This window comes from Mustela lutreola, chromosome 4, assembly GCF_030435805.1.
Source record: "Mustela lutreola isolate mMusLut2 chromosome 4, mMusLut2.pri, whole genome shotgun sequence".
Lineage (NCBI taxonomy): Eukaryota > Metazoa > Chordata > Mammalia > Carnivora > Mustelidae > Mustela > Mustela lutreola.
In genome coordinates, this window is record NC_081293.1 from 24,833,458 (window position 1) to 24,860,750 (window position 27,293).

At 41.3% G+C, this 27,293-nt stretch overlaps 2 protein-coding genes and 1 long non-coding RNA gene across 5 annotated transcripts in view; 1 reads left to right on the forward strand and 2 right to left on the reverse strand.

Moving 5' to 3' along the window:
• The window catches only part of COL17A1 (collagen type XVII alpha 1 chain), an 84,551-nt gene extending 79,377 nt beyond the window's left edge, over window positions 1-5,174 (forward strand). For both annotated transcript variants that reach the window (XM_059173274.1, XM_059173275.1), the window contains 10 exons: window positions 291-356; window positions 694-798; window positions 1,133-1,222; window positions 1,327-1,446; window positions 1,899-2,045; window positions 2,295-2,654; window positions 3,239-3,376; window positions 3,614-3,676; window positions 3,836-3,916; window positions 4,281-5,174. In XM_059173274.1, the coding sequence (XP_059029257.1) occupies window positions 291-356; window positions 694-798; window positions 1,133-1,222; window positions 1,327-1,446; window positions 1,899-2,045; window positions 2,295-2,654; window positions 3,239-3,376; window positions 3,614-3,676; window positions 3,836-3,916; window positions 4,281-4,333 (1,223 nt within the window). In that variant the 3' untranslated portion in view covers window positions 4,334-5,174. The remainder of the gene's footprint in view (window positions 1-290; window positions 357-693; window positions 799-1,132; window positions 1,223-1,326; window positions 1,447-1,898; window positions 2,046-2,294; window positions 2,655-3,238; window positions 3,377-3,613; window positions 3,677-3,835; window positions 3,917-4,280) is intronic.
• Window positions 20-1,986, reverse strand: LOC131830730 (uncharacterized). The gene is made up of 2 exons (XR_009353327.1): window positions 1,871-1,986; window positions 20-1,570 (listed from the first exon to the last, which is right to left on the reverse strand). It is a non-coding gene; the product is annotated as an uncharacterized LOC131830730 (long non-coding RNA).
• Window positions 5,175-8,778: 3,604 nt separating the features above from the next.
• Window positions 8,779-27,293, reverse strand: part of SLK (STE20 like kinase) — a 61,726-nt gene continuing 43,211 nt past the window's right edge. For both annotated transcript variants that reach the window (XM_059173277.1, XM_059173276.1), the window contains 6 exons: window positions 19,245-19,374; window positions 18,432-18,556; window positions 17,295-17,483; window positions 16,614-16,739; window positions 15,590-15,703; window positions 8,779-11,079 (listed from right to left, as the gene is read on the reverse strand). In XM_059173277.1, coding sequence (XP_059029260.1) covers window positions 10,933-11,079; window positions 15,590-15,703; window positions 16,614-16,739; window positions 17,295-17,483; window positions 18,432-18,556; window positions 19,245-19,374 — 831 coding nt within the window. In that variant the 3' untranslated portion in view covers window positions 8,779-10,932. The remainder of the gene's footprint in view (window positions 11,080-15,589; window positions 15,704-16,613; window positions 16,740-17,294; window positions 17,484-18,431; window positions 18,557-19,244; window positions 19,375-27,293) is intronic.

Below are 27,293 nucleotides of genomic sequence, written 5' to 3' on the forward strand. Positions count from 1 at the left end.
ATGAACAGACGTGCCCTAAGGATTTGAAAAGGGAACAAGATTGGCGGGATCTGGCAGGAGTTGGGCTAAAGCATACTCTGGAAGACAAACTTCATTTCTTACCCAACAAAACAAACACAAAACCAAAACCATCTTTGTTTTTTTTCCACGCATCCCCAATAGCCCCTCCCGCCCCCGATGATTCATTTCCGCAAGTGGACCGGCTGGCTGGCCGGTCCTAGTGGGATCGCAGCGGGGAGAGGGGGTGCTTCAGTCTTGCCGAGCGGGTAACACAGTCTCCTTCCCCACAGCCTCGGGGTACAGCATCAGCTCCTCCACCTCCATCTCCTCTGAGGACATCGTGGCTGTGCTGAAACGTGAGTGCCTGTAGCGTGGGCTTGTAGGTGGGGGCTCTGGAGGCACAGCTGGTCCAGGTCTGAGCTGAACCCAGTGAGGGCTGCAGAGGGAGGAGGTGCCCCTCCTCCATCCTGGCCCCTTGAGTCCATACTCCGGGGTACGAGGGCAGCAGATGTCCCCGTCCCCAGTGCTAGGTAACCAGCAGGTGCCTTATTGGGTACCTGGAAGCTCCCCTCTGTGGACTGAGACCCCAGAACTCTGGGGCCAGCCTGTGGGGGCGGACCTAGCTATGGCCGCGTGGTGGTGCGGGAGCCCTGTGGCCTGGGGGGCCCACGCCAGTGCAGCCTGTCCTTGCAGGGGATGACGTGAGGCAATATCTGCGCCAGTATCTGGTTGGAGATTGGTCCCTCCAGTCTTTGGACTACGCCGAGCTGAGCAGTCGCGTTCTCAGCTACATGTCCAGTGAGTGTCTGCCCTCCAGGCCTGCCCCCTGCAGGCAGACGGTCAGCAGGGCCCTGGCAGGGCGGCGCGGGGTGGGGGTGGGGGTGGGGGTGGGGAAGGCACTGAACTTGTCTGCACTGGCCCCTGATGTTCCCCTGCCAGGTGGCACCAAGCCCAGGAGGACTGGGCCGTGTTCAGAGCCATTCCCACCTGTGGCCCCAGAGCAGGTCACCCGCTAAGCCCGGCCAGGGAAGCCAGGAGTGAGTGGCTAGGCCACTGTCCTGTACGGAGTTCACACACAACTCGCACACACCCATGCAGTGTGAATGTCACAACTTGGGGTCTTGTTCCTCAGGCTCTGGAATCAGCATTGGGCTTCCTGGCCCTCCGGGACCCCCTGGCTTGCCAGGAACATCCTATGAAGAGCTCCTCTCCTTGCTTCAAGGTAAGGCTGATCAGGAGCCATCTGTCCACGTGGCTTGGGGATGGAAGGCAGAGGCCCTTGGCCCAGACCCCCCACGGACTCTGGCCTCTTCTTTGGTGTCTCAGGGTCTGAATACAGAGGCATCATTGGGCCCCCCGGCCCCCCTGGGCCCCCAGGGATCCCAGGCATCCCAGGCAACGTGTGGTCCAGCATCAGCGTGGAAGACCTCTCTTCTTACCTGCACAGTAAGGCTCAGGGAGGAGGGCAGCCAGAGAGGGTGAAGCTGTTGGGCCAGTCACCCGGTCCTCTTAAAGCACATACAGGGCTAGGTCCTGGAGAGCAACACCCTTGCTTCTGAGGTGCTTTCAGCTGTGACAAGGGGACTGGTTGGGAGGCCATACTCGCAGGTGCAGCCCTCAGAGGTGTCATAACAGTGTGTGTCATGAACAGAAGTGTGATTGTGTGGCAGGAGAACGGGGGGAGGGCGACGGGATTTGGGTCGAGTGAGGCTCCAAACCGGGAGTGGAAAGGCAGGTCTGTCTGAGCAGTGGCTCCCGGGTAATGCCAGGAGCCGGACCCCCGGTATTCCCTCCTCCCCTTCTTTCCAAGAGGAGCTGCACCCCTGAGCACAGGCTGGAAACTCAGCCTCCCCACTGGGCCATTCCTGACCTTTCTCTTTCTCTGGCCTCCCATTCAGCTGCTGGCGTGTCCTCCATCCCTGGCCCTCCAGGCCCTCCTGGCCCTCCGGGTCCTCGAGGGCCTCCAGGGGTCTCGGGAGCTCTGGCAACCTACGCGGCCGAAAACAGCGACAGCTTCCGGAGTGAACTGATCAGCTACCTCACGAGTAGGTGTCCCCTTCCCAGACCTTGCTCCTCCCTGGGAGAGGGCAGCCAGTGCTTGAACGAACCCGGGGGGCCAAATGCCAAATGTGGGGAGAGCCCACGTTCTTCCTCACCAGCACTCCTTCTCCAGCTCAAGTGCCTTGAGGTTCGCATCCTGCTTTGGGGCCGCGAAACCTTGGGAGAGGCCTCTTAACTCCCTTCCTCTCCATCCCCAGACCAAAGCCCCAACTAATGCAGCCTCCTTCCTGCAGGCCCGGATGTGCGGAGCTTCATCGTGGGCCCACCGGGCCCTCCAGGACCCCAGGGGCCGCCTGGGGACAGCCGCCTCGTGTCCATGGACGGCTCCTATAGCCGGGGCAGCAGGTCCTCCTCTCACAGCGCGTCGGTTAGCCGGGGCTCCTCCTACAGCTCCTCCATGGGCATAGGAGGATCCAGTGGAGGCTCCCTTGGTGAAGGGGGGGCCTTTGGCCTGGACATGGGCCTGGACCGAGGCTACGGGGGAACAGCAGAAGGTGGCATGTACGGTGGTGAAGGTGGACTGTTCGGAGCTGGCTTTGCCGGAGGTCTGGACTACAACGAGCTGGCTGTTCGGGTATCTGAGAGCTTGCAACGTAAGTCCCGACCCGTTGGCCTCGGTGCTGTGGGGAGGGTGGAGGCGGGGAACCCGTGGGCAGCTCAAATTATAGGCTCCAGAAACTCACCCTCTTGTTTCTGGAATGCCTAGGCTGTGGGGACAGCACTTTTCGAATCAGATGGGCAGGGACTGAAGGCAGGAGGCCCAGACCCAATTCACTGGCAGCCTGATTCAGAAGCCCCAGGACAGGGCCTGTGCTATGGAGAACGGGGCATGTTGGGACTTGCTTCCCCAGCTAACTAGTGTTGGTTCTGAAAAGTCTTTATGACAAGGATGGTTTCTGGTGAGGCTGAGGGAAGGTTGTTCGGTTAAGAAGTCCTCTCTCCTTGTACCTTCTCAGCACAGCTTTGCTGTCAGCAAGCCTCTGATGAAAGGCTGTGGCAGCAGAGTCCCAGGCCAGTCCACAGTGTGGGGGGCGGGGGAGGCCGACAAAAGAAGCCAGCAGGGCTTCTCCCTTGCTGCCACCTCGTCTAGTGGGACGCTGGCAGTCTGAGGGTTCTCTTCTGTGGGGAGGGGGCCGAGGGACTCTGCTGCCTGTGCCCACACTCTGGTGCTTCACAGGTCAGGGCCTGCTGCAGGGGATGGCCTACACTGTCCAGGGCCCGCCGGGCCAGCCAGGGCCCCAGGGCCCCCCCGGCATCAGCAAGGTCTTCTCTGCCTACAGCAATGTGACCGAGGACCTCATGGACTTTTTCCGAAGTAAGGGCAGCGCCGGGCGCTTTCCCAACACTCACTCTGCTGCACAGTCTCACATGGGAGAAAGCAGTCTCCCGAAAAACCTTGGGCTATTAACACCTGATAGGCTGAAAATCTGATAAACTGATTTTTTTGGGTCCCAACTCTACCACTCCCTTCCTGTGCTTCCGTGAACAAATCCCTTTACCTCTCAAGCTCTAGAATGACCGCTTGTCTGAGGCCAGTCTTCTCCCCCTGCAGCTTATGGAGCCATTCCAGGCCCCCCTGGGCAGAAAGGAGAGGTGGGCACCCAAGGACCCAAAGGTAAGTGGTGGCAGGGAAACCGCCACCAGGATCCTGTGTAACCACCCCCTCTTGCTGGGAAGCCGCCCCCTTGCCAGTGCTGTCTAGGAACCTATGTGTGTGGCCTCTCCAGGCCCCAAGCCCTCCCTTGACTAAGCACAACCGTCTCTGCACTCCCAGGTGAAAGGGGCCCCGCAGGACCACCAGGCCGGCCTGGGCCAGCCGGGCCTCGAGGGCACAAGGGAGAAAAAGGAGACAAAGGTAAGCCTTGCCTGAGTTTCTGCAGTGCTGGGAGGCTGATGCTCAGAGCAGAGCAAGTCTGAAAAATAAGGCAAATGCCAATTACTAACGGCAGATGCTGCCATCCGCATCATTTGCATAACAATGAAATGAACAGCCGGGGAGAAAGGAAAGACTGCCAATTCGAGCAGAAAAGGGCAGGAAAAGAGAACAGCTTAACCACTTGGTGATGAAATAGGGTAAACAATTTAAATACACCAAGTCTTACAAAAGAGTTCATCTTTCAAGCCTGTTTTGCAGTTGTTACAGTTGCTATGTAATTGCCCAAGCTGAAGGCCCATAGGCCACAAGATATTTAACTTCCTCCTCCTCTTCTAACTTCTAGGTGACCAAGTCTATGTGGGGCGGAGGAAGAGAAGCGTCGGCATCAAGCCATGAGCTTGGAAGAGCAGCCGCTGGCTCCATTTCCTGCAGTGGCTGATGGCGCTCGGGTCAGCATCTCTCCTAGGGCGGAAGCTGGAGGCTCCCTTCCTACTGCGACAGCACAGCCAGACAGTTAAATAGAACACCTGTGTTAGTCTGGAACATTCTCTGTATAGACATATCATCCAGTGGAAACCTGAACCATTCCACAGCATGCCGCTACAGCAGCCACAGCTGCAGAGCTCAAGCCTGGCTGCTCTGCTCGAGTGACCTGAGCCCTGGGCTGCTTTAGCTCTTAGTTCTAGCTGCAGCCCGGGAAAGCCCAGCGCCTAGAAGTAGGCTTAGGAGTCCTTGAGCTTTGCCTAAGAATGAGCCAGAGAAGGGAAGACAGGGATGCGGTTGTTCTGGTTATCCCTGCGAGGCTGTGCTGTCTGCTCCTTCCTCTCCGTTTGTTCTGCATTCTCTAGTCATAGAAAGGAGTTGGCTAAGAAGCAACTCTTGCAACTGAAAAAATTAAGAAATTCACTTCCCCTGAAGTGGTGACAGGGTTTCTAATAGTCATTTCTCACCACATATCCTATTCCCACTTGCTTTGAAAGTCTGATTGTAGGTATGGTCTGTTTCTCCAGGGGCACGCTAGCATTTAGAGAGGTGTTCTACTGAACTAGACCACAGCAAGGGGGGGGGGGCAGTGAAGAAGGAAGGAAAATAGGAAACTCGATGTTGGGAAATGGCACAGGGGACTGGGCAGAGTTGGTTTTTAAGCACTTTTAAGTATCTAAAACATGTATGTGATCTGTTAGATGAAAAGTCATTTCAATTGCAAAAATTTCCTATTAAATTTTTCTTAATATTCTGTTTAGTGTGATCCGTCTAACCAAAGTGAGAGGAAGAAATAGAATGAAAAAGAGAAGGGGAGGACGGGGGAGGGAGACAAAGTAGGAAAGAGGAATGGGGAATGCAGGTGGAGACAGAAAGAGAGGCAGGACAGGAGGAAAGACAGACAAGGAGGGGACAGACGGGAGTGAAAAAGGTAATCACATGGGAAAGAGAAAAGGAAGATGAGGAAGAGAGAGGCAAAAGTGGGGAAAAGGAGAGGGAGATAAGGAGACGAGGAAAGAATGAAAAATGAAGACAAGGAGTAAGAATGAAAAAGAGGGAAAGAAAACCAAAGGGCAAGAAAGGGAAAGATAGTATATGGCTGACCGCAAACTTTTTCCCCTCTATGAACTCTTCATACTACCATAGAAGAAAACAAAACTCTTTGTGTTTGGAACACAGATTTTTGGCATTTGTTTAGTCACCAAGATTTTTTTTTTTTTTTTTTTTTTTTTTTTAAAGATTTTATTTATTTATTTGACAGAGAGAAATCACAAGTAGACTGAGAGGCAGGCAGAGAGAGAGAGAGGGAAGCAGACTCCCTGCTGAGCAGAGAGCCCGATGCGGGCCTCGATCCCAGGACCCTGAGATCATGACCCGAGCCGAAGGCAGCGGCTTAACCCACTGAGCCACCCAGGCGCCCAGTCACCAAGATTTTAAAGGGAGACCTTGATCAACTACTAATTCACTCTGGACGATTACAAAGCATCTGAAGGTTTTCCCTGAACATACCTATTTGAGATAAACACATATGCAACAGATGGGCAACAAGATTATTTGCAATTAATGGAGTGATTTACCCTGGAACAAAAGAATTTTGATTGTAGGGTACACATAACAATGTATGTTTGACCAACGACCAAAACTCCCTAAAAGAAAAATGTACAAATATCAAAAGCCCCACAGAATGCACAGTAAAATCACTCAACCTCAGAGAAGGCTACACTGGGCCAACTTGTGAAATGTGACCAGTGGTAACTCTCCACTTCTGGATCCTTAAAAAATGGGACTAAAATGAATTGACTTTCTGGGTCTACCTTCTACAAGTCTGGATAGTTTATTTTTCATGTGGTCTTTTCCAAGTACCTCACATACGATCCTGGGAAAAAACACACCATTTAGTTGTGCACTGAAAACTGCTAACAGTAACACCTGGTGAGGCATCAAACATTCTGTGTGGTCCGCTGGCCAGCTTGACCACAACCTGACCCTTACCTGCTACGAATCAGCATGGGAGTTCTACAAAATAAGTTCGTAAGACCTTGAGAATTTCAAACTTTTCACTATGTAAAATTCTTGTGTATAAATGAATGACTGCATCACACCTTTTTTTAACTGTTTAAAGGCTGAATCAAGTTATTTTTGTAATAGTAGCTTTGGGGGATCAAGTATTAGATCCCCATTAATTGGTCCTTACCTTTATATTAATCACACTTGAGCAGAGTGGTCCTTAGTTACTTTGTTTACCTTTCCAAGTTATCCAGAATCTTCAGGGTCCTATGTGCAACTGAAAAAGGGTAAAAGTCAAATTTGCTACCTTCTCTGGACAGAATCAGAAGATGGGCAGACATGAGATATGTCCTCAGCTGGATGGCGATGGATCTGAGCCTCTTCTTTCACTTAAAAAACACAAGTCAAGAATGAGCTTGATAGTGTGTGATGCTCCTGGGTTAGAAATGGACACATCATGCCTCCCTCCAGCCAAGCTGAACACTTGCCAGATGACGGTGCCTGGATCTTGTATGAATCTTGCATGAACATATCAGTGAGGAAACGAGGTTATTTTTAGAAATGAGGTGATTCGGTTAAGTGAAAATGTTTGGCAAGAAAAATAATCCATCCCAAGGGAAGAAAAATTTACATATACATACATATAAAAGTATGTATATACAGAACTATTTTAAGCACCACCCAAAGGAGAGGTTTATTATGCTGAAAGACACCCCGCTCTGAGTTACCAGTAAAAACTACATTGTTGTGTGTGGTGACGAGTCAGGTAGGAATGCAGGTAAATCTAGAAGGGTCCAAAGGCCTGGAGGACTGTGAGGGTTAAAAATAAAACTAGGACCAAAAAATGCTGCAAAATGTTCTCAAGAAGGACAACGCAGTATCAAAGATTCTTAACAAAAAACTGCTTCCCAGAGTAGATTTAAGAAATAACTTTATTTTTCATTTGTCAATCCCATGATTGAAAAGACATGTTGCTCCCAAATAGACAAGAGGTATAATAGGAAACAGAATTCTTCCTGAAAATTTAGCTCATGAAGTTATTATGCAAAAATCAGCAAAGAATCACCAAAAGCTGCAGCCAACATTTAAAACTGGTGTAACATTCTACTCAAGCTTAGCAGAAAATTTAAAGCCATGTCAAAACCATGTCAGCCACAGACTAGCAACAATAGCGGCATTAATTGTTGTGCCTTCAAGAAAAGCACTTAAAATATCTCATTTTCTATAAAAGATCATTTCCCCGAAAAGAAGTGATTTATTTCACTGGAAGACTCTCAGAACTGGTAAGTAACTCTCCTCCTCCACTCCAGTTCCAGGCTTTCCTTTAATCAACAATACCTAGAGCTCATCTTGGACAGAATTTGGCTTCTCAGAAGAGTCTTTGTCATTTAAGCACAGTGTGGAATGGGAGAAAGTGTGTAGTTACCAGGGAACTAACAGAGTACAAAAGACAGTCACTTCTGAACTCACTGATGCTCAAGAAATCAGAGACTCTCCATTAAAGAGGGTCTCGTATGCCTGAGAGCTTTGTGCTTGAGGAAACACTACTTAGAGGTAGCTCTGGTTCTGGTTTATATTTAATTACAATTTGCTGTATCCTGTCACAGGAAAGTTCTAATATTTTCAACAAAGTATAAGCACTCTCAATTTCCTCTTTATCCCCACCGCCCCCCCCTCCCCAGCTTCCCCACTGAAAAGGGTAGAAAAAAGCTTAATTGTGACTTCATAAAGAATAGCAGCTAATTCAGCAATTCACACCCAACTAAGACTGACAGGACAAGGAAAGGCAACCTGGTGCGACCAACTCTGTGAGCTAGGCCTGCAGAAGTGCAGTGTGTGGCGTATCCACAGCACACAGGGAGAAGGGGAAGGCTGTCGTCAAGGCGCACACAGACAATTTCTTTTACGCATTTCATAGCACATTCTGCCACTGCCAACAAAACCACCAAGTCAGGAATGGATCTGACTGTACTCTTTCAAAGAAGTCTGTGCCCCTCCCCAACTCCTCACCTACACTTCATGCAAGAACAAACAATCACTATTAAAAAAATAAAAACAAAAAAAATCCCCAAATGATCACTATTATCTATTTGGATATAGGGTCCAACAAGAAGTGAGCAAGGCTGGGTTAGAACAGCATATTCTATAACAAAACACCTTCTTTGAAAAGATTTATGTAACTTTAAGCATTAAAATGTATGTTCCACCTCTACACATGTATCATTTTGCAGTCCTGCCCCCACACGAATATGGTCGTATTTGAAAGAGAACACCTACATGAACACTGAATCTAAAAGGCAGTTTTAAGGGTTTTACAAGATTTGCTAACAAACTTACCAGAGTGTCAACCGTTCTACTCTGAGCCTCTTTTCTTTATTCAATACTCTCATGTCAAGTTGAAAGGAATAAAAAGAATCAAATATTCAGACCAAATTAATTATATGCCACAAACTATTTAAGACACAGGATTATTCTTTAAAAGATACTGAATAAGTGTACACTACCTGAAATATTTTTTTATAAAGCCAATAAACTGAAAATTTCAACAGAGAGAATGGTATGAGAACCTTCCTCCTCTCTCCTTCTGCAAATAAATCATTAAATACATTGGGTAACATTATACTGTCATTTTTAGCATAATAATATAAACAATTTCCATGATCATCCTGAATATTACTTTATAAAGATATATACTTTAAAAGGCTTTCAAAACATTTTCAACCCAGCATTTGAGAATAAAGCATTAAAAGAGTTTTGTATACAGTAACACATTCAATGTGATAAGTGTATGAATTTACAATCATACATAATATATATATATATATATATATATGTATATATATTTATATAAAAAACAAACTTGGCCAGAAGTTAAGGCTACCTACAAAGTTGTCCAAGAAATTATGCTTGTCAAAACAATTACAAAATTAAAATCACATGCATTTTCAAATCATCTAAATCACTGACAAAATAAGGTCCAGCATTCAAAGTTTTCAAATTAACTGCAAGAAAGTGCTACAGATATTTACATTTTCTTATGAATCAGTGTTCCCACAAAATTACACTTAAATTTTTCACCAGCCTCAAATGTCATATAAGTAAAAACTGAAAAGTTTGCAGTTTGGTACTTAGTACTCTTAAAAGTGAATAGATTGAAAATGGCAAACAGCAAGCATCATTTACAAATGGGCCACCTCAGCCACCGAAGTACACTGCATAATATTGTCTGACCGGACTTGGGCTTGGAATTCTGAGTCACAAGAGGGACCAAGAGTGAACATTTCATTAATAATTACATGTATCAGCAACCACATGATATTCAGGCTTTTCCCACTCAAATTAAAGTAAATAATTTAAACATGAAACTAAATAAAACCAAAATACAAATGACTTTCTCTCAACAACAAAGTCATTTCTGACATTGCCTTAATATTTTATTTAAATCCTTTTTTGAATAAGAAAAAAGTATTCTGAACAAATGCCTCTTTTACAATAAATGTCAGAAAATACATTTATAAGTGTAACTCAGAGCCTGAAGGCCTCAGGCAGAGTTTTCAAGGAACAAAATGTGCTAGGATGGAAGAGGTCACTCAACCAGCTCACGGATTATTGTAGGCAATAAGCTAGGACCCTAAGTCTATACTTCTTTCAATTTGGTGAGTGTTCTATTTCCAATTTCAGTATCTAAAAGCTACCTTTTTTAAATCTTTCCAACTCTGCACAACATATATTTTAGGTTGAAAATTTCTATCGAATGGTAATAGGAACAAGATTTAAAAAACAATAATGCTTAATGCTAAGGATATTTGTCCCTGTTGAATCAAAAAAGGAAATCGTACTTCAGACTCAACTGAAATTTAGTGTTTTAGGCACTATTTTAATAAAATTAGCACCCTTAATTATTAACTCATGACTAAATAGGTAATTACTTTAGACAAATTGTTTCAATAATGTTTCTTTTTTAAAAGTCTTTGCTATGTAAAGACAAAATAGACTTATTTATTCAATCGATATGGTATTTTGAGCAACTCATAGCTTTATCACTGAGAGCTGATTCACCAAAAGAAAGTTATTCCAACTTTCTACAGCAGAGTTGCAGCTATAGAATTTAGGCATCACTGAGAAGTCAGGCCAGGTAAAAAGATATTTACTAATACTCAATGGCCTAACAGCTTTTTAAAAAAATAATAATAACTTCAAACATCAATACTAACAGTTTTTCAGTTAACAGTGTCTAAAGAACAAAATTTTTAAGATTAATATACAAAATCACCTTAGGGAATTACTGCAAGATGCCACTTTGCCAACATGGCCCAGCATCTGTCTGGGTTCCTTTCCCTTCATCTTTGCTAAACAAAACAAACAAACAAACAAACAAAAAACACCTAGAAGGTGAGGCGGGTGATTGTCTTCATAAGCTCTCTGATACAGATTGTGGCAGAAGATGAAGAGAACAGAATGACATATCTAAAAAGCCAAACCCAACCACAGAACGCTTCCTGTTGTTATGACCCAGTGGAATGCAAGCTAGGAATAGGATAGAACTTGGAAATCCGGCTCTGTGTTGATGGGTTAAGGCATTCAGACTCCCCAGTCATTTTAAAGAACACCTCCTGTTCCTGCAGTTTCCTGGCAAACTCTTCTTCCAGTGTCTTAAAAAGGAAGGGAAAAAGAAATGTGCTGGTATTACAAACAGAATTTACTCGGACAGCCAACAATAAAACTATTTGCTCAAATACTCTGTATCTTATCCTAAGGATAGGAAGACCTCTCCTAAAGAAGACCAGAGTGCTCAACTGTTAGATTAGGCTGCGCACAGCCTTAGGTTGAAGTCTCTGGCTCAGCCATACGAATGTGTAACTTGGATCAATGACTTAACTTCTCTCTATTACAGAATCATCCCGATCTTCTGTTGTAAAACAGGGAGAGTATCACCTACCTCACAGGGTTGTTATGTAAGGATTAAATGTGATCGTGATATACGCAACACATACCAGACACTCAACAGATGGCTCCTATTGTTAACTACTACCTTTCTTTCCCACATAGCAATTTCCATTTTCCTTTTTTTTTTTTTTTTTAAGATTTTATTTATTTGACAGACAGAGATCACAAGTAGGCAGAGAGGCAGGCAGAGAGAAGGGGAAGAAGGCTCCCTGCTGAGCAGAGAGCCCAATGCGGGGCTCGATCCCAGGACCCTGGGATCATGACCTGAGCCGAAGGCAGAGGCTTTAACCCACTGAGCTAACACAGGCACCCCAGCACTTTCCATTTTCTGTATTTTATTTTGATTTTTGATGTGCATGTCTTTTCTTCTACACCGAACTTTAAGCTGTTTGAAAGTAAGCCCTAAGCCAGATCATCTTTACATCCCCATAATACAGAGTGTATATAGTAAGGGCTGGAGAAACACTTGGGGGATCAGTGATTTTGCAGACAAGTGACTCAGGGATACGTGCTGCTGCAAAGGCACAAAGCAGAGCAGAAGATGGAAAGAGACGGAACATTTCTCACAAGAGGTGAAACATAAGCTCAGTCTTAAGGAAAGAAAAGAATTTGACAGGATGCAGAAGGCATGCCAGACAGAGCGGCCTGAGACAATTCCTGCACACAGGCAGGAAACCACAGATGTGGTATGAGTAATGGTGATTATACCCAATACCAGAATATGAATAGGGAACAAAGCGGCTTGTGGGAGGTAACACTAGAAAGTTTGCTGGTGGCCAATGTATGGCAATATGACAGCCACAAAGTCAAAATGAAGCATTTCTATTTTATTTTGATAGAACTAAAGATTTATCAACACCACAATGCCAGTGCCAGAGATGTTCCTGAATATAAATACTCTGATGGCAGACGAGTAGGAAGAAAGGAAAAGGAATCTGAGATCAGAAGGCCCATTAGGACATTACTGAACATTTTTAAGCAGCAGAATGATATTAATGGGAAAAAGAAATAACACAAAGAGAGTTAAAATTATTTGTCATCTCACTGAAATGAGATGTGATAGAAATGAAAGACAATTCAGGTTTTTAGACTGGATGTCAATTAAGAGGGCAGGGATGTTAAAAAAAAAAAAGAGGGCAGGGATGTCAGGAAGCACACTGGTGCTGTGTGGGGACACGGGAACAAAGTGCGATGGGGATGATAGAGAAGGGCTGTTTAGTTCAGCGGTTTTTTTATTTGTCTGTTTTTAAGATTTTATTTATTTGAGAGAGAGAGAGAGCACGAGAGGGAAGAAGGTCAGAGGGAGAGGCAGACCCTACGGAGCTGGGAGCCTGATGTGGGTCTCAATTCCAGAACTCCAGGATCATGACCTGAGTCAAAGACAGTTGCTTAACCAACTGAGCCACCCAGGCGTCTTGCTTTTGTTTTTGTTTAAAGATTTTATTTATTTGACAGAGAGAGAGACACAGCGAGAGATGGAACACAAGCAGTCGGAGTGGGAGAAGGAGAAGCAGGCTTGCCACAGAGTGGGAGCCCGATGTGGGGCTCTATCCCAGGACCCTGGGATCAGGACCTGAGGCGAAGGCAAGACGCCTAATGACTAAGCCACCCAGCCGCCCCTGTTAAGTTCAGTTTTACCTCCACTGAGCTTACAATCTTTAGTCAATGTTCAATAGGTATGTATTGATCAGTACAATATGCCAGGAACTATTCTATAAGTTGATATATACCAGTGAACGAAGAAATAACACTCTTGCTTTCAAAGAGCATGCATTCTTGAGGGAAAAGACAGACCATAAATAAATGTGTCTGGTGGTGAAGAATGGTATGAAGGAAAACAAAGGTGAGGAGATAGGGACTGTCTGAAGCAGGCACGGAGGCTATTTCATATATAGTCATCAGAAAAAGGAATCTTCTGTGAGATGATGATGGAATACAGGCCTGAATGAGGTAAGAAATGAAACATCTAGGTGGGAAACGAGTGCTTAGAGCATGAACCAATAGTAACAAACAAGAAACAGTAACAGCAGTGGCAACTACTTATCCAGCCCTGACCACAGCTCAGGTATGTGTGCACAGAACATGTACCACTTCTTTTGGGTCTTAACAATCCCAATTATGGACCCAGTGTCATCGTTGTTTTATAAATGAGTAAAACGGGGTGCAGGAATGTTAAGTGACAAAATTACTCATGTCATCACTGAGATCTGAACCCAGATCTATAGGACTTCAGAATTTGTACTTTATACAATCCCCACTATACAGGTCCTGGGACTGTCCTTAAATATGCAACAGATGAAGCCATGACTAGGCACAGGATCTTCAAGGGTGTAAAGCTGTGAGATGTCTAGACAAAGAAAAAGTGATAAAGAGCACAAAGAAGTTAGGTCATAAAAGTCGGACAAGAAAAGAATTTTTTTTTAAAGATTTGTTTATTTGAGAGAGAGAGAGAGAGGAAGAGCACAAGCGGGGGAGGGGCAGAGGGAGAAGGAGAGTCCCCAATGAGGGGAGAGCCCAATGTGGGGCTTGATCCCAGGACCCCACGATCATGACCTGAGCCAAAGGCAGATGCTTAACTGACGGAGCCACCTAGGCGTCCTGAGAAGAGAATTTTAAGAAACAAGATTTCTAATGACAACAGTGAGATAATACCATACGATTTGGCTCTTAGCATCACTTATGTCTACTGTCAACGAGTTCAACTGGGGAGTCTGAGGTGAAAGCTAGACTACAGAAAGTTAAAGAAACTGGAAAAAATGGGGGCGCCTGGGTGGCTCAGTGGGTTAAAGCCTCTACCTTCGGCTCAGGTCATGATCCCAGGGTCCTGGGATGGAGCCCCGCACTGGATGCTCTGCTCAGCAGGGAGCCTGCTTCCCCCCCTCTCTCTGACTACTTGTAATCTCTATCTGTCAAATAAATAAATAAAATCTTTAAGGAAAAAACAAACAACGCCCTCCTGCACCTTTCGAATTCCAATCCGAATGAATGTATTACCTATTAAAAATCTTAATTTAAAATTTAATAAATATTTATTTAAAAATTTAATAAATTTTTTTTAAAAATTTTAAAATTTAATTTAAATTAAAAATTTAAAAATTTAATAAATAAACCTTAAATTAGGGGGTGCCTGGGTGGCTCAGTGGGTTAAGCCTCTGCTTTCAGCTCAGGTCATGATCCCAGGGTCCTGGGATCGAGCCCCGCATCGGGCTCTCTGCTCAGCAGGGAGCCTGCTTCCTCTTCTCTCTCTGCCTGCCTCTCTGCCTACTTGTGATTTCTGTCTGTCAAATATAGAAATAAAATCTTTTTAAAAAACAAATAAATAAATAAATAAACCTTAAGTTAAAAAGCCCCATTAATAAGTGAGTTGGTCATTGCACTTCTTCTAGAAACATTTAGCCCACAGTAAGTGCTAAATGCAGATTTTTCTTGACAGATTGACTGATTAACTGGATAAACGGAAGAAAGGAATAGCTGAAAGCTATAGCAGGCAGGAAAGCCAAAAGAAAACAAAGGTTTGAGTTTGAGAGTTAGCAAAGGGAGAAGATCACATAGTTATAGGAAAAAATGAGTTGAAGAGATTGACCAATCAGGCCAGTCCAACAGGGAGTCAAAAAGGAAGTACAAAATGGTAAGATGGCTGATAGCTAGATGGGGGAAGGGGAGCCTTTCCTATTTTACTAGATCGTGAATTTACCATCACACGAGGGCCCTGTAATTTGGCTCCTGTCAACTTGTCCAGACTAAGCTACCCTCACTTTCTTCCTTCTCTCCCTCCTTAATGCCTACACACAGGCACACTCCCCCAGCGCCCCAACGGCAAGGAGCGACTTGTGATTCCTATACACATCCTTTTCACCCATTCACTTCTCTGTACTTACACTGCCCATCACACCCCAACATGTCTGTATGCCTAGCAAGCTCTTACTCACCCTGAAGTCTCACTTGGCTTATAAGGCATCTTCTCTGTAAAGCCTCCCTAACTTCCCAGGAAGACTGAAGTACTCCTTGTCCTTGGCCTCAACACTGTGCTCCTATCTCCTATGCTCACCTCCCTCACAGCAATGATCCTACTGAACTGTAATTGCTTGTCACTACATTCTGGGAAAGGGACTGGGTCTCTTTATCTCCTGTCCCTGACATATATTAAACAGCTAATAACTGGGAGGATAAATGGACGAACACAAACACATTTTATCTAAAGCTTTAAAAAATTACCTTTTTCCTGGGTCTCAATTTCTCTCTCCATTCCTTTAATTCTTGGCTGTGTTCCTCATCTAACTCCTTCAGTTTCTGAGTCTCATGCTCAACCAATAGGTGGCATTTTTCATTCTGAAAACAAAATTTGCATTAAAAACTTTCAGATCAACTAAGAAATTTTTTACAAATGTAATTATCTTCAAATAATAAAGCATTTATTAAACATCAAACTATTACTGAGATTCAGGCTCTCCCCTGAAAACCAAAGGCTAAGAACTATGAAATGAGTCATAGCTTCATTTCTGCAAGTTTATAAGCTAGAGCTATTATTTACCATATGAAAAGAACTTAAACAGAATTAGTTTGATCCTGTTTCTTCTAAGAAGGTTTGCTCATAAAACTGACAACTTAAGGGCATCTTATATGGATTTTACCCACTGTTACCAGAATGTGGGATTAGGAACTATTCTGCTCTAGTAAATTAAGCAAATATGTGGAGTATCCATAAGGTACACATTATTCTGAAATTTTAAACATTTTAGGCTACATACCAGATGGGCTGCATATTCCATGCAAGGCCCCAAAACAGTCCCCCTAAAGTAACCTTTAAATTTCTTAGGGGAAAAATTCTCATTTCTTTAGTTTATCATTTTCAAACACCTAGAAGAAAACGATCTATTTCTCCCTAAATGAAATTTTAAATTCAGAATCTGATAACAAAACCACCTATCTCATTTTGAAACCTTGGTTCAGTTTCTCTGCAAAATAAACTAAAATTACTCAGTACTGTTTTTGAAAGACTTAACTTCTTAGGTTATAACGTAGCCTCATGTTTATATTAATCATGTTACATAAGAGCTAAGTAAGTGCCGACGATACTAACCTGTTCTTTATTTGGGTCTATACAGAAAACAAAACCTCTCAATCCCAGCATTTTCGTGAGGAAAGCATACTCTATTTTGGTCAGCTACCGTTTTGTCCAGACCAGCCACTTGTGCTGCCCCGTCCCCACCAGCTCAGTTTCCATGCTCCTGTTTCTGACCTGCAGCTGATGCAGCTCCCGGACATTGGCTTCACACTGCAGCTGAAGATCCCGCATTTGATTTTCATGTTTTTGGTGCTGAGCCATTCTCTCATTTTTCTGCCTCTTTTCTTCTTGAGCAGCAAACTATAAATAAGAAAAATGGTTAACAAGCAATGTAATTTCTTCATCTTCCAAAGGAGTAATTAAGGAATTTAACAAGATTTAAAGTACAAATAAACTAAAGTTGCAAGTAATAATAATATGCTGTAACCTGAGCTGGAGTCTACATTATGGCTTTGGTGGGGAGAGGGGGTGCTTCTGATTAAAACCTTATTCCTCCTATCTGCTTAGTGACCTCAGTTCATTTGTGTGTGGGACCCATGACTACAGAAGCAAACTGAGCTCTATGTTTTAACTTCAAAAGTTGTCCAAGTCACCTAATTCACAAGACTGGTCTTAGGACCAGCCTACCCCAAATCTGGTGTGGGGCACGGGACAGAGGGCTTTGCCCTCTGTGGCCACCAGTGTAGGAAAACTAAGTTGGTATATGCCACATATCTAGCCCCAACTCATAAAGCCAAAGAGAACATCAACAAGCCCGAGGTGGCTCGAAATGTTTACAACATAATTACGTGACACTTCTAAAGGACACTCAATTTTTTTAAATCTAAAAAAGAGGAGAGTAACTGGCTTATTTACCTGTTTAATTTTGTCACGGTCCTGATCTGGTGTGGCTGTTGGGTTAATTCTCAAGCTTTTCTTAAACATGGCCATTCGAGTCTTGGCTTCACTGCGCTGAATCTTAGGCAGTCTTGCTCTTTCTTGAGTCTGTCTGTTTTTTAATTCCTCAATAAGTCGTTGATTATAACGCTGCATTTGTTCTGTTTCCTAAGAAAGTATCAAACAGAATCCTGTGATGTAGATATAACTCAATACTCAATACCCACATGTATGCTCAAACATGTCATTTTGTTGTTTCTCAAAATTGCTCTTTCCTTTGTTGCATTATCAACCAGCAAGCTTTCACTCAAAATATAATTTATAATAAAAATAAAGCTTTTGGTAATAACAATCTTTTTTTTTTTTTTAGATTTATCTACCAATATTAGAGACAGAAAGAGAGCACAAGCAGGAAGGGCAGAGGGAGAGGGAGAAAGAATCTCAAGCAAACTCCATACTAAGTACAGGAGCCTGACATGTGGCTTGATCCCACAAACCCAAGATCACGACCTGACTGCAACCAAGTTGGGGGACCCAACCAACCTGTGCCACCCGGGGGGCCCCGCATGAGTCTTATATTGAAATTCTTTTACTAAGTCAGGGAGCCTATATTTTTAAGATACTTGGACCATAAATGGAGCCACAAAAGCTACCTTTGAGACAGGAAGATTATAATGTAGAAGAGGACTTAAAGCACTGTACTAGTCACCTTCCATGAAATTCAGAAAGAAGTTTGCGATCATGATAAGACACGATTAATTATTTAAACCTCACCAAATACATTTTAGGATTAAAAAAAAGAAAGAAATCTAAAATTCGTTCTCTAAGTAGAAGTTACAGAAAAAATTCTGTAAACTTTAAAAAGTAAACTTTTATTTTTTTAAAAAATATTTATTTATGAGATAGGTAGAGAGAGGGAGAGCAGAGAGCACAAGCAGGGAGATGGCGAGAGAGACAGAAAGAGAGGCAGAAGCAGATGCCCCACTGAGAAGGGAGCCTGCCACACAGGGCTTGATCTACAGACCCTGGGATCATGACCTGAGCCAAAGGCAGACGCTTAACCCACTGAGCCACCCAGGTGCCCCTAAAAAGTAAACCAATTTTCCTTTCATTAACCTTCTCATGGCGCTTAAGTAGCTGATGTCTTTGCATGAAATACTGATCTTTAAGTTGCTGTTTAAGCAGCTGGTGTTTTTCTTGTAAGTGTCGTTCTTCAAGCTCCCAAATTGCAGCTTCTCGAGCTAGAAGAAGAAAGCAATTTTCAAAATGTCACTTTGTTCTTTTTACACATGTACTCTGGTCTTCATTTTTATATTTACATAAAAGTGTTCTATAAATACTAACTTAAACACACAATGACATTCTGAACTAAAAATGAAAGATTACCAGAGTACAGGTAATATTTATCACCCCTTACCATTCTGTTCTCATGTCCTATAAACAGAGAATGTCCCATCACTAACACCAAAATTCCTTTTAATCACCTTAATGAGAAACTTTAAAATATCAGCTTTTTATTAAAGCAAGTAAGTGCTTAAAATTCCATTCCATTATGTAGCCATTAAGTATACCAACAATCGTAAGTCATAACAAGTATCTAAAACTATTCAGGTAAAGTTCTAGCATGATCTGAACAAAAAGATGTTTTAAGGATAAATGCTTGCTGTTTACTTCTCTTATCATAAAGGCAATTATTCCATGTCTTACAGTATATAACTTTATAAAAAATTTTAAAATTTAAAATTCTTAAAATTTAACATAGTTTTTCCTCCTATTAACCTCAATTTTCTTTATCTTTTACCACTTGAAGAAGAGCAATCAAATAATTTCCAATTATTTGATATAATGGATATGAGATATATCCACACACCAGAGCCATGTCTTCAGGTATCATTTTGCAACATGCATATGCTGTGTAATTTCATATACCTCTCATGAGTTGCTGTTTGTTATTCAGGCACTCTCTTTCAATATTGGCTAGCTCTGCCTTCTGCTGCTGGATGATCTTTTTCAGAGAGCCATCTAATTCTTGTTGTTGCTTCTGAACAAATTCCTGTTCCTATTAGACACAGTTAACCATCAGTTAATAAGCATCTACTGAGTGAAACATCCATTTATCTATATGACTATATTAGTGATTTCTAAGCCAAGTTTCTCAAGTTAATTGGATTTAAAATTCACCAATTATATAGCATATATAATATTAATGTATTAGTCACTCAATTCAAGCCCAGAGGAAAAGTACTAGAATAGAAAATATTCTAAACTCACTATTAAAAATAATACACACAGGCAATGCTCTCAGGTCCCCTCCCTCTTCAGGAGCTTTGCACTATCACTCAATAACCCTTACTAAACTCTCAATAAACTTTGTTTTGCTGCCCACCAGAGGGGGGAAAAATACATACAAAAGAGATCTATAATTCACTCATAATTAAAATGCCCTATTACATGACAGCTTTAAGAAAAAAGCAATTCAGAGCTTCAAAACTGACTGTTCGTTACACTATGGTGTGGACACAACAAGAATAAACAAGAAATGCCTTTTAGGAAAAAGAGAATAAAGAGCAAATAAGTAAAACACATATCAGAATTTTAAATATCTCTATTTTTCCAAGAAATAGAGTTAGGGAGAAATACCATGACTACACTAACAGAGAAAGACAGCTTCTATATCTACAGTAGTTGCCTAAAAGAAACAACAGTTTGTAGAAAATGAGAAACAGTACATTGCTAGAGAAAAGTGAACTAAGAAGAGTAAAGTGAGTTAAGTTTTATAAATATAGGGGCGCCTGGGTGGCTCAGTGGGTTAAGGCCTCTGCCTTCGGCTCAGGTCATGATCCCAGAGTCCTGGGATCGAGCCCTGCATCGGGCTCTCTGCTCAGCGGGGAGCCTGCTTCCTCTTCTCCCTCTGCCTGCTTCTCTGCCTACTTGTGATCTCTGTCCGTCAAATAAATAAATAAAATCTTTAAAAAAATAATAATAAATAAATAAATAAATAAAATAATAATAAATAATAATAATAATAAAAATTAAAAAAAAAGTTTTATAAATATATATATACAAAGTCCTGATAATCAGAGAATTCTACCAGCATGTTGGGGATTCACTCATTCATTCAACAAATATTTACTGAGTATATACTATTTCGCCCAAGTGCCAAATTTATGCTTTAAAAAAACAAAAAAAAGAAAAGAAAAGAAAAGCTAAATGTTAAAGTGAATGTTTAAGAAAAGGAAATGTTAAAATGACTTTTGGTCTTTGTGCTAGATCACACATTTACAGAAGGAAGAAATACTATCCAAAATGAAGAAACATAAGGTTTGCCAGTAAATGTTCAGCTCTCCATCCCTCTTTTGGCAGTTACAGCAGTCTGTGACTAGAAAAGGGATATTCTGATAAATTTGAGTGTGGATTTAGAAATTTAGGACTGAAGCAGCACTCTACCGAAAATCCCTCCCCTTGCACATCCTAGAGAAGATAAAACCCCAAGATCCATGTGGGTCTATTCTTTATGCATTGGACAGAGTCTGACAGGGTCTGGATCACTACCAGCCTTGTCTTCAATACATGAGGAGTGAGTCTAGCAGTGTTCCTCAAGGTGTCTGCTTTACTACTATGTCTTTGGAGGCAAGAACTAGGTTGTACCATTCGTGACGTCCTGTTAAAATCATACAGAGTAATAAATAAATACTGCTCTCTCATCTGTGTCAAAATTTGTACTTTAGCATAATTACAAATTCACACTAGCAGAAAGACTAATGAACTGACTCTATAAAATACAACTGTGAATAGACTATAGTCATCTACAACACTTTATCACAGAAAAATATCCACAATATTTAATTTCAACTATTTAGAATAAGGCCTTTTGAGTTTTAAAGAGATGCAAAATCTCCATGCCTATCTTTTAAGCAATTATAACAAAGAAAGTTGTTTAAGCTTTATATTTCCCAACAATAAATATCACCTATAATAAAAATTACATTGTTCCTCTAATTTCATTGTAAAATTTCTGAATGTAAACTTGTATAATAAAAATATAATCTGTAGCTATATCAAAGGGTTTTTTTTTTGTTCAACATTTGTACCATTCATTTGCATAAAGGACTTTTAAAATATATCTGTGCAGACAGAAACAATGGGCTCAGTATTTAATTACTCTAGATATAAACATTACATGTAGACTCAAATCAAATGCAAAAGTTTAAGATGGGGCCGAACTAATATTTATGCGAAAATTAGAAGAGTAAATATAAGCCAGTGCCACTAAAAAAGTGAATGCAATTCCTTGTCAATTCAATTTTTGGTTATATTACTGTAGTATAGTTATGTCTAGATTAAGCAAGATGAGAGTTCAGTTCAAAGAAAAACTTTACAAAGTACTTAGTAAATGTTGGACACTGTACTAGTTATGGGGTTACTAAAATTAAAAAAAGACAATATTGCCTTTAAGGAGCTTCTACTCTAGTGGTTACAAATTGGTTTTGTCTGTGTATACAGAGAGCAGTGGGCCCCTTCCCTGGTATCGCATTTTCAAAAGTTCAAACGTAAACCACAGAAAACTGAAAGGTAGGATACAGGGTCTGGAAAGCATGACATACAATGAATGAAAGGAGGAACTACAAAAGTATGTCCTGAAACAGCTAATACATAAGGAGAAAAGAAAAGCTAAGACTGTTATATAGGAGGAGGCAGAATTAGCATTGTGGTTAGAACTGCTCCAGAAGATAAAACAACGATTAACAGGTATGATAGGCTATGTATGCAAGTGCTTCTGATCACAAGAGTTAGCAAAGACATCAGTTGCCTTACAGAGTCACAGACTTAAATAATTAAGCAGAATCTGGATAATTACATAGTCAAGAATACTGTGCAAATAATTTTCTTTCTCTTGCTCTCTTTCTTTCCTTCACTTATTTATTTATTCGTTTTAAGTAATCTCTACAGCTAACGTGGGGCTCAAATTCACGACCCCAAGATCAAGAGTTACACGCTTTCAACTGAGCCAGCCAGGTGACTCAAATAATTTTCTATATTAAAGCTAAAATTTGAGGGGTGCCCAGGTGGCTCAGTGGGTTAAGCCTCTGCCTTCAGCTCAGGTCATGGTCTCAGGGTCCTGGGATCGAGCCCCGCATCAGGCTCTTTGCTCAGCCGGGAGCCTGCTTCCCCCTCTCTCTCTGCCTGCCTCTCCGCCTACTTGTGATCTCTGTCAAATAAATAAATAAAATGTTTAAAAAAAAAAAAAGCTAAAATTTGGGATACCTGGGTGCCTCAGTCATTAAGCCTCAGCCTTGGGCCTGCTTCTCCCTCTCCCTCTGCCAGCCACTCTGCCTGCTTATTCTCTCTCTCTGTCAAATAAATAAAATCTTTTTTTTTTTTTTTAAGATTTTATTTATTCACTTGTTAGACAAAGATCACAAGTAGGTAGACAAGCAGGCAGAGAGAGAGAGGAGGACGCAGGCTCCCTGATGAGCAAACAGCCCGATGTGGGGCTCGATCCCAGGACCGAGATCACGACCTGAGCTGAAGGCAGAGGCTTAACCCACTGAGCCACCCAAGTGCCCCTCTCTCTGTCAAATAAGTAAATAAAATCTTAAAAAAAAAAAAAAAAAAACTAAAATTTACCTGAAATGTCCAGGTCCCTCACATACTAATTCATATATTTTATTACCTCAAAAGAAATGAAACTTTATTTTTATTTTTTTAGATTTTTTTTTTTTTTTTTGACAAAAAGAAACACAGCAAGAGACGGAACACAAGCAGGGGGAGTGTGAGAGGGAGAATAGGCTTCCCATGGAGCAGGGAGCCTGATGTGGAGCTTGATCCCAGGACCCTGGGATCATGACCAGAGCCGAAGGCAGACACTTAACGACTAAGCCACCCAAGGCGCCCCATGAAATGAAACTTTAATATTATTGAGCTTTCATTAAATTTTCTAAATTTCCTAAATTTCATTAAATTTCCTAATAAAAGTATAGTATATTCATGTTAGAATTTTTCATCAGAAATTACTCTCAGGATCTAAAAGAAAAGGGATCTTACATTCCAAAAAGATTGAACAAATTACATCTACCTTAAAAAAAAGATGTGAATTGATCACCAAAAGTAACAAATAATTTTAACTGAATGAACACATAAACTGTAAAATGAATGCTCTTTCAAAGTACAAGTTTAAATGCTGATAAGAAATTTTATCATATTAATCAGATAACTATTAATATTAAAAGTACAACTTTGGGTTCTAGAAAACTGTAGGAAAGGGTTATGATATATTGGGCTATTTGTACAGAATTTGATCCTAACTCAAAAGAAAAGCTAAAAATGGTAATGATCAGAAAAGTGATCATAATTCAAAATTTCTCCTCCTCGTTAAAAAAAAAATTAATGTTTTGCCTACCCTTTAGATAACTATAGAGCCCAGTAGTTGCCAATAAAAAGAAGAAAAAGTCTAATTTCAGGAGAGGGGAAGGGAGGGGTTGAAATCAAGCTGTATTCTATCTACTCCAGTTGTGTATATCAAATATCACAAACAAAAATTACAGAGTTAAATGAGCTAGTCACTTCCCTATAGAAACTGTGAGAAAGAATACAGCCTGGAATTCCAGACTTAATTTACAGCAAGGAGAATAGAAACTAACTATTCATTACGGACAATTTGAATAGTGAAAACTAGAGTTAAATGGAACTTCAATCACCAATTTTAATATGGCTTTTCTGACCATATCCATGATTAAAACATATATGTAAACATAAATGCAATCAAAATGTCACTTCACACAAAGATAAAAATCTACTCACAGCATTCAATTTCTCACATGTGCAAAGCTTATAAAATACTACTGGGAAGGTATTTCTTGAAAAATATGAAAATCTCAAAATTTGTGGTGAGGGTAGACAGAAAAATGAACACTATTATAAGTGTTCCAATTCCAGCTCTGCCATTAATGTCTTTTCTGACTTTAAACAGACCACTTAGTCTTCTGTGCCTTGATTTCCTTATCTGTAAAATGGATACACTCCATCCCCATATTAGGGTGGTGGCAGTGAGAATCAAATGTGGAAACTCTTTGAAGAATACTGCACTATAAAGTTTGTTTCAGGTTATTACTATTATTATCATTACTGACATTATCATCTATCAGTCTTCTAGATCTTAACAAATGAAGCGAACAATGAAAAGGCACATGTGAGCTGAAGAAAAAGCAGATAAAACAAGAGAAGGCATCCTCCCACAGACACGTGGGACTTACGTCCTGCAACTGGGCCTTGAAGACTGCACAAGATGACAACTGAAAAGACTGAATCATGACCTGAGCAACACCCTGTGGATCAGAATACAATGCACCTCCCAGGTGAGAACATAGCTGATGACTTTTTGTAAATGGAAAGAATAATCACACAAATGTTGAGTTTCAGGAGGTGTAGAACAACTTACTTAACAGACAGTTCTCTTTCTCATCTGTAAAAGGAAGGTTTGGAACTAGATGAGTGGTTTCTGAACTCTAGTTTGTATTGTTGTTTCTTAAACCAGTCAAATCCTCTTTTAAAAAATATACCATAAAATGTATGAAACAGATGAAACGGTGCTGTGTTACATGAAGCGGAAGCAGGGATCCAGAGCTCCACAGTCCTCTCTTTTTGAAGGATCCTCGAGGTGCTTCTTCCAAAACTCAAGAGCTCCTGGGAGTAGTTTAAAAACCACTGAACTAGATGATCAAATACATCTGGCTTCATGACTGTATAACTATGATTCACAAATTCTAAGAAAATTTAAAATAGACTCTGCAAAGTTATTGTTTTAGCACCTTCGTGAAAAGCAGCAGCAAAGGGGAAGTATTTTTAAATTTGTTAGATTGCTAAATTCTTCATTAAATTTACAAAAAGAATTTCACTATTGCTTTCAGCTTTAGTTGAAAACATAGGCTAACATCCAAAATTTTATGAAAAATCACCAACAAAGGTTTAGTAAACAAAGAATCACCTAACTCCTTCAACACCAAATTCTCAATTTCAACTCTAGCATCTGAAACGTTAACCTTTTGGAATTTAAAAAGTCTATACTCCTATAGGAGGGAAATCATATTGTTCTTGTTTGAAATCCAAATTAAATGTGTGGCAAGCAAGGACTTCCTCTTCAGCTACCCGCACATGACCAATGACCACTGGACTAAGCTGACAGGAGTTTAGATTAGACACAGAAATAACAGCTTAGACAGGAGAAGCAGTACCGTGTGGTGGTTCACATGTGCTCTCATTTCCTCCCCTGCAGAACAGAGGAGTAGTGAGAGTAACCACCTCATATGTTGTGACTTCAGTAAGTTCATGCAGGTGAAGTACTTAGAATAGTGCTTGACACATAGTAAATGCTGTGCTTGCTATTATCACTTTTTTAAAAGATTTTCTTTATTTGACAGAGAGAGTGCGGGAGAGGGAGAAGCAGACTCCCTGCTGAGCAGGGGGCCCAACACAGGGCTCAATCCCAGGACCCTGAGATAAAGACCTGAGCCAAAGGCAGAGGATTAACCAACTGAGCCTCCCAAAAACCCCTTACTTTAACTAGTAATTCCCACACTAAGCTAAGACAAAATATTTCACTGGCTCAAATAAAAAAAATTTTTTTAAAGCATCAAATTTATTAAAATAGGCTAGTTTTGTTAAAATTTTAAATTCCAAAATATCTTCCTTATTTTTCATGGTGTTAAAATATTCCCTCTTTTAAAATGATGGTGACAAGTAAACAGCAGTTTCAAACACCCTTCTCAAAATAAAATAAAAATATCCTTCTGGGGCGCCTAGGTGCCTCAGTCATTAAGCATCAGCCTTGAGCTCAGGTCATGAGCCCAGGGTCCTGGGATGGAGCCCCACATCAGGATCCCTGCTCAGTGGGAAGCCTGCTTCTCCCTCTTCCACTCACCCTGCTTGTATCCCCTCTCTTGCTGTCTCTTTCAAATAAATAAATAAAATCTTAAAAAAAAAAATCTGGGGCACCCGGATGGCTCAGTGGGTTAAAACCTCTGCTTTCGGCTTAGGTCATGATCCCAGGGTCCTGGGATCGAGCCCCGCATCGGGCTCTCCACTGGGTGGAAAGCCTGCTTCCCCCTCTCTCTCTGCCTGCCTCTCTGCCTACTTGTGATCTCTGTCTGTCAAATAAATAAAAAAAATCTTAAAAAAAAAAAATCCTTCTGGGCAAAAAGAGAAGATTTTTAAATGTCATTCCATTTGTTATGGTCCCCAGTGGTTTTTGTTTCTTCTATCTTTATTCACAGGTCTGTAAAAGTTTGGGAAACACTTTTTAAATCACATAAAACCACATTCCACATTAAAATGATAATGGAAAACAGTCATTAATATATAATCCATGTCTCTTCTTCCTTTAACTGATATGTAACTACAAATTGACCTCACTTCTCTCTTTGCTTCCAGGCTGAGCGTAAACTTAAAGAAAAAACGATTCCTAGTAAAAAAAAGACCTTATAGAGTCATGTGACAGAATTCTAAAAAATCTGTTTAAAATACTATCTTGTTTAGTTTTGTAAATAATTCACCCTTCTTTGTAGGCCCAGCCTTACCATAATCTAGAATCAAGTTTATACAGGCAGTATATTTTAACTGCTCGATTCTGAATCAAAAAGAAAAACATACTTAATATTCAAAATCTGGTTTTAAATTATGTTGTTGAGTTTAATAGTAATAAATATCAGATCTCCATTTAACATTACCATTCACCCTGTTCTTTTAACTTCCAACTTTATAAAAAATGGTCTTTTAAAGAGGCATTCTTTTCATATGCACAAAGCCTGTAGACTAATCCTCTATATTTTGTCATAAAAATCTGCTAGCAAATACTCACTACTTAAAAATATAAGCTTCCATCACGATTATAATAAGAATACAATGGATTACACATTAACATACTTGTTTAATTCATTTGGAGTCAGCTTTCCAAACATTCCACTTAATTTCTTATTAGCAACA